We start from the raw sequence: 6537 nt of genomic DNA on the forward strand, positions 1-6537 counted from the left end.
GGGTGGAGGAAGCAGAATTCACCACAATGCACAAATGCCCCATTTTTTTTTTTTTTTAATCTTATTTTTTATTTAGTTTTCAACAAAACAATATGTGTTTTCAGACATTTACTTTCTTTGTCCATTTTTCAACTGTATACAATATTGTTATACATGGTATTCAAGTACAGTGTACACTGCATAGAAAGAACAACAAACATCAAACAGTGCACACTCCAAGAGAAAAAGAGGGAGGATAAGAATAATAATAAATGGTTGATTACATACATCATTTATTAAATTAAAAGAGGAAAGAAAAACAAGTAAAATGAAAATAAAACCAGGGATTCAAATGCCCCATTTAAAGTAGAAGTATGGATTGAAAAGGGGTGAAGATGTTTGTTATATTCTGATTATGTGTAATACTACTGAACGTCCTTTCACATTTTGTTAAATAATTCTAATGCCCCAGTTTTCAACATGTTTCCCCCTCATCAATCTGCACTAAATATCTCAAGATGATGATGGGAAAACAGAAATTTGGAAACTTCTGTTAATTTATTAAAAATTTACAAAGTGGAGGGTAATAGAATAATGAATTTAAAGTGCAGCTCTGCCTGTGGCACCAGGGAGGAGAATTCAAAACAGTGGGAAGTGAGCGGCCGGGCGTCTTCAGGCCTTTCAGGTCAGGCTGGTGATTGCTCCCTTCCTGATTACCAGGGCGGACGCCGACATCCCAGTCCATGATTGAATCAGAGAAACGTCTCCTTGAGCTCGGAGGATGGTTGGTCTGATAACGAGGTTCCTCGCTGGCAGGACAGGAAGTTCCTTTCCGCATTCCCGAGTGGGAGAAACCTTTTTGTTGTTGCCTTTGGCGGCTTCGCCCCGATGCCTCAGTCGCACACGAGCTGTGTGAGAGGTCAAAGCTTCACTGCTCCGCTCGGCTGGATGTGTCTCTGTGAGCAGCAGCGATGAAGAGAGCGCTTCCTCGGATCTCCAGATGGGCAGAGACACGATCCACGGTGGAGTATGGTTCGTTCATCCTGGTTCTCATCACGTTTTGATATCTTTGTTGTGTTAATAACATAGACTGTATATGTTAATAAGCATCAGGGTGAGAGAGGCCCTTGTTTTCTTGTCTCACTCAAGGAAAGTTGTGAAGTGGTTGATTCACTTTTCTCCCCTGGAAACATTTCCAGTGTCCTTTTCGCGTCTATGTATTTATTGTGACTAAATTTGCATGTGTTTTCTTAATTTTCTTGTTTAGTTTGTCTTTGGACCTCCTTCTCCTTCCTTGTAATTCATAGAATACAAACAGGTTTCATCATGGAAGATACTTCCGGGTCATTTCACCCGGTTCTAGTGGTTCCTGAGCAAAATTTACTTTTTGAACTCACCCACATCTCCACCCTCTTAACGATGGGATGGATGAAGTGTTACTGGACTTTTCCAAACCTTCCACATCGACAACACAAACCTCTACACGCCAGATGATAGCACCATACAGGGATTTAGTGTGATTTTAACAGAATAGAATAAATCAAAATGCACATTAACCTCTGTGTTAGTCACATTTTCTTTATCAAAGACTTATTCCTGCTCCCTGTGCCTGCATTACCTCCACCCACCACTAGCGGTGCGCTCGGCCACGTTGGGCTCCTGGAGGATGCTGACCCTGGGGGTGGAGTATGAGGACACCTGGGCCGGGTCACCTGCCAGGGTTCCCCGGGGAGAGGATCCACCAGGACCCGGGGAGCCGGAGGAACCAGAGGAACCAGAGGAACCAGAGGAGCCATCTGAGCCATCGTGGACAGATGTGGAGAAAAGCACCTGCAGCAAGTTCCACTCAGTTTTACATCTGGATGGATTCAACACGTCTGGGAGGAGAGATGGTGTCGATCAGCTGATCTGGAGACACGAGACCCTCAACAGTTCCCCATGGGCCCAAAGGTCAGACCCCACTGAATCATCTAGATCCAGAGTTTAGTTTATATCTGTTATAATGAGGCAGGAAATAAAACAAACTCTGTAATACGAAACAGGCAAATTCCCCAAATAGCAAAAACAAGAAGCAAAAAAATACAAGCTTTAGGAATAAATACAGCTCATAACATTTCATTTAAAAGGAATAAATCTGTTGAAACTAAGGAATACAAAATAAGGTGAGGTTAAACAAATCTACAAGAAAAATCCTTCATTTAAAGGTATTTTCTTTTTTTGTTAAATATAGTAAAGTAAATACTGGATGACAGTGAAACGCTGAGGTTAGTTTAGTTTATTGCCCCCAAGATTTTGACACTATAATTTTAAAATAATTACTAATTTTATTTTGACAACAGCTGCTGCAATAGCAACTCAAGATTGTACAAAAAAAAATCAAATCTACCAACAGCTATTTATCCTTTATTCTTATTGCAGTACATACTCTACACCACTAGATGGCTTCTGTGTTGTATCTTAACGATTCTTTGGCTGCAGATGATGAGGATGAAGAAGATGATGATGATGATTAACAAAAAAACTAACACTAACAACATCCACAGGTTGAACACAGTATATTTTTATTTTACTTTTTAAAGTAACTGTATTCTGCCCACAAGGTGAGTCTGCACTTTTGTTTTTACATTTTTTACCTATTTTCCTATATATTTTAAGCCAATAATAATCTTTTACAAGCTTCTTTAATCCGTGCAAACATCTTTTCCTTGTTGTTGTTGATACAAAACTCACTTATCACCGCTCTTCATATTAAACTTTATCACTTTTACACTCTCTTATAATAAAAAAAGCAGCGAACAGACGCTCCAGCCCCTGATTGGCTGAGTCAGGTCACATGTCCTCTTCCTTTTTCGCACGGGGAAGTGGGTATAAAAGCTCAACACACACACACACACACTCACTCACACACACAGACACACACACACACACCCCACCTCCACACAGGACTCACACGGAGCTGCAGCTGGAGGAAGAAGCTTCTCCTCAGTCTGACGCTCCAGCGGATGTTTGGATGTTTGGATGCTCACACGATGTTTTCAGGATTTTAATTTTAATTTTTGGAAGGGAGGGAGGAGGGAGGAGGGAAGGAGGTGGGGGTGTGGGGGGGGTGATTTGATTTTTTTTTCCCTCTCTCCAGCTGATGAGGACGCAACAGCATCTGTGACGCGTAAAACTTTTTTCCTTTATTTCCCGATGAGGATGAGCTCGTGGAGGAGCTCCAGAGAAGCAGCTCCTCCTCGATGAGGAGCACCCCCCCCCGCGGCGGCGCCTCCTCCTCCCCCCCCACCTCCTCTTCCTCCTCCGGGTTCTGCTCGGTCCTCCTCCTCCCGAGCTGAAGTGGGTTTGTTGTGATTTCCCTTGTTTGGATCTGTGCGTTTCCAGGATGCCTCGCTTCGGAGAGGACCGCTATGGAGGAGGAGGAGGAGGAGGAGGGAGAGGAGGAGGAGGACCGGGAGGAGGAGGGCGAGGGGGAGCCCGGGGAGGTGGAGGTGGAGGAGGTGGTGCCGGAGGAGGAGGACCAGGAGGAGGTGCCCCTGGCGGCCAGAGGATGTACAAGCAGTCCATGGCCCAGCGAGCCCGGACCATGGCCATCTACAACCCGAACCCGGTGAAGCAGAACTGCTTCACGGTCAACCGCTCGCTCTTCATCTTCCGGGAGGACAACCTCATCAGGAAGTACGCCAAGCGCATCACGGAGTGGCCATATCCTTCCTGCTGACAGGTGGGGGGGTAGGACCACACCACCCCCCCCCCCAGGAGCAGCAGGTGCCTCCATATATCTATGGGTGCCTCCTCCTGAGGGGGAGGGAGGGAGGTCTGTGGTGGTTCCTCCTGCACCTGTCGCTCCTGCTTCCTTATCTCCTTCCACACACATCTCCTCAAACTCCACCCCCCACTACCCCCCCCCCACCCCTATTGTCGTGGCCCCTGGGCGTGCGAGTACACAGATAAGCGTGCGTGGTTCTTCTTCTTCATGATTAAAAACATCGCTTGTTGATTTGCGTGACGACGAGACAGTCCATAGAAAAGCTGCGTGCGTAAAAAGCGCAGAGTCTCGTATTCCAGGAAGCAAACAGCGCCACGTTATCAGAGTAGCGCCCCCCCCCCCCCGGTGGTGCTGGAGGCGCCCACGTCCACAGGGTTCAGCCTCCACATCTCAGTGTTGGTGGTTCCTCCTCCTCCTGTGAGTGAACCATCATCGAGTGAACCCACAGCAGCTAAATGCAACCAGCTTCCAAATCTCATGGAAGCTGTATTTTCATATTTTTCATATTTCATATTATTTCATTGTGGAGAGTTGAGTCCAGATCCTGGCTCAGCGTTCGGTTTAAAGATCCACTGAGCGTCCACATGGCGAGTATTCAGATTTCCCTTCAGCCTCATGTTCCACCTCATGTTCGAACCAAAGCCAAAACTTCTGAGGTTAGGTCCCGAACATCTGCTGGTGACCTCTGACCCCTGCTAACATCTACATCTACATCTATCTTCAAATGTAATGAGGGATATTAACCATCTAATCGTGTATTCTAAAATACCAGGTGGACAGATGTGGTTTTCAGAGAAGAACCCGAATTTATTTACGTGAATACTTCCTGGATCTCGATGGACACGAGTCTACTGATGAGTGTGTGCAGATCCAAATAGATAATCCAGATGTAGTGAATTGATCTGTTGGTGCAGCTTCTAGTTCTGAAACCAGCTCAGTATCGAGTAATCTTAAATTCAAGCTGCACCAGATTCCACAACACTCTGATATCAGTTCCGTAAAATATGACTGATTTCTTTCTTTTCCCATAAAGATTTATGAATTGTTCCCTGAGAAAATTGGTGGAAATCTCAAAGGCTGATCCAGATCCAGCAGAATTTATTAATGGCTTCTTCCACGACTCATATCGCAAGTTTCCTGGATGTTGTTATCGTGTAATAAACAGAGGTGAGATCATAACCTCCTCGGTAGATGTGTTGATCATCACCATTAAATCAGATTTACGTCGTGAAACTGGAGATTTGGATCCAAGAAAGAGACATCGTTTCAAATCCTAAAAAACCTTTCCACTCCTCCAGATTTCAGAGCCCACCTGTGAATTTAAATTATTGGAAATAGCGTGTGTTCGTGCGACAAACACGATAACACAACATGATCCGCTCTGTGGGTGCGACAGTTAGAACAACACTAGCTTTAATTCAATAACAATTTATCTGCGTTATCGATGTCATGACATAAAACTACCACCAGGAGCTGAAAGGAAGTGGAAGTCAGCGTTTTGCTTCTTTTAAAATCCAGGCAGGAAAACAAATCGCACACTGTGGTTAGTTTGTTGTTTAATGGAAAACAATTGTGCGCCTTCCCCCCCCCCCCGATGCTCAGACCCTCGGTGGACCCTGACCCTGGGGGGGGGGGGAAAGAGATCACAGATTGAGCCGAGCATTGATAATGGTTGGAGATGTTCAACCGACTGGAAGGTTGATGGGATGTTTTCTCTCTAGAAGCCTTGAACCAGAGCGTGAAGGAGGATTCATGGGTTGTTGGACGTTGTGTGTCTGTGTGCAAGTGTGATCACATGACATCACACAGCAACATGAATTATCATCTTTGTCGTCGTTGTTTAGACAGGAAACGATTGTCAGGCTCCTGCAGTGGGTTAGAAAGTCTTAAATCTTCATCTGTATTTGATTGATTATTTATTTAAGCCTAGGAAAACACATTGAGGAATAAGACCCTCATTCACAATGGTGCCGAGGGTAAAAATAAATAAATAAGAATGAAATAAATATGCATATATATATATACAGTAACACAAGGGAAAAGGTCATAAACAATCATTTTTGACCATTCAAGTACATACTATGGTCAACTAACAGTTAGAATCACTGCAGGAGAAGTCAGTTTACCGTCCCTATCAGATATCCTGATTGTTATGATGTTTTTAAAAATGATGCAACTTCTCTTCCAACTGCTCCTTAACCTTCACACTCCATTTGAATATCTGATCCTCGCCACGATCATCGCCAACTGCATCGTCCTGGCGCTGGAGCAGCACCTGCCGGCCAGCGACAAGACGCCCATGTCCGAGCGCCTGGTGAGTTCCTACGCATCACTTCCTGTTGGTTACATCAGATCTTCCTGAATGGAGTTGTAAATTTGTGAGAATAAAGTCGTATTTTTGGCTACGTGTCATTTTAAGAGCAGGAATATGACTTTTTCTCTCAATAAAATACAACTTTATTCTTGTGATATTAAGTTTTTCTCCTTAAATTACCACTAAATTCACGTTATATTACAGCTTTCTTCTGGCGTTACAGCTTTATTCAAATCTCTAAAAGCATCTCTTCTTCAGTATGGCCTTAATAGATAGATGGATACTTTATTAATAATCCCGTGGGAAATTCAGGTCATCCAGTAGCTTATACATTTATACACATATACACTTCACCGACATACTGTCCATACATAAATCACATAAACATAGGGTGAACATATTGCAGATACAGGAATGGGTCTGACCCTATGGTACAGACTGCAGTGATTGAGTCAGTGTCCAGTAGGAAAGTGTTATT

At 44.1% G+C, this 6537-nt stretch overlaps 1 protein-coding gene across 1 annotated transcript in view; it reads left to right on the top strand.

Moving 5' to 3' along the window:
- The first annotated feature begins 950 nt into the window (after window positions 1-950).
- cacna1bb (calcium channel, voltage-dependent, N type, alpha 1B subunit, b) overlaps window positions 951-6537 on the top strand; it is a 117246-nt gene continuing 111659 nt past the window's right edge. Inside the window, 4 exon segments of the mRNA XM_061075298.1 lie at window positions 951-1011; window positions 1614-1929; window positions 3361-3681; window positions 5954-6059. Of these exon segments, the coding sequence (XP_060931281.1) occupies window positions 951-1011; window positions 1614-1929; window positions 3361-3681; window positions 5954-6059 (804 nt within the window).

The sequence above is a fragment of the Limanda limanda genome, chromosome 1 (assembly GCF_963576545.1).
Source record: "Limanda limanda chromosome 1, fLimLim1.1, whole genome shotgun sequence".
Lineage (NCBI taxonomy): Eukaryota > Metazoa > Chordata > Actinopteri > Pleuronectiformes > Pleuronectidae > Limanda > Limanda limanda.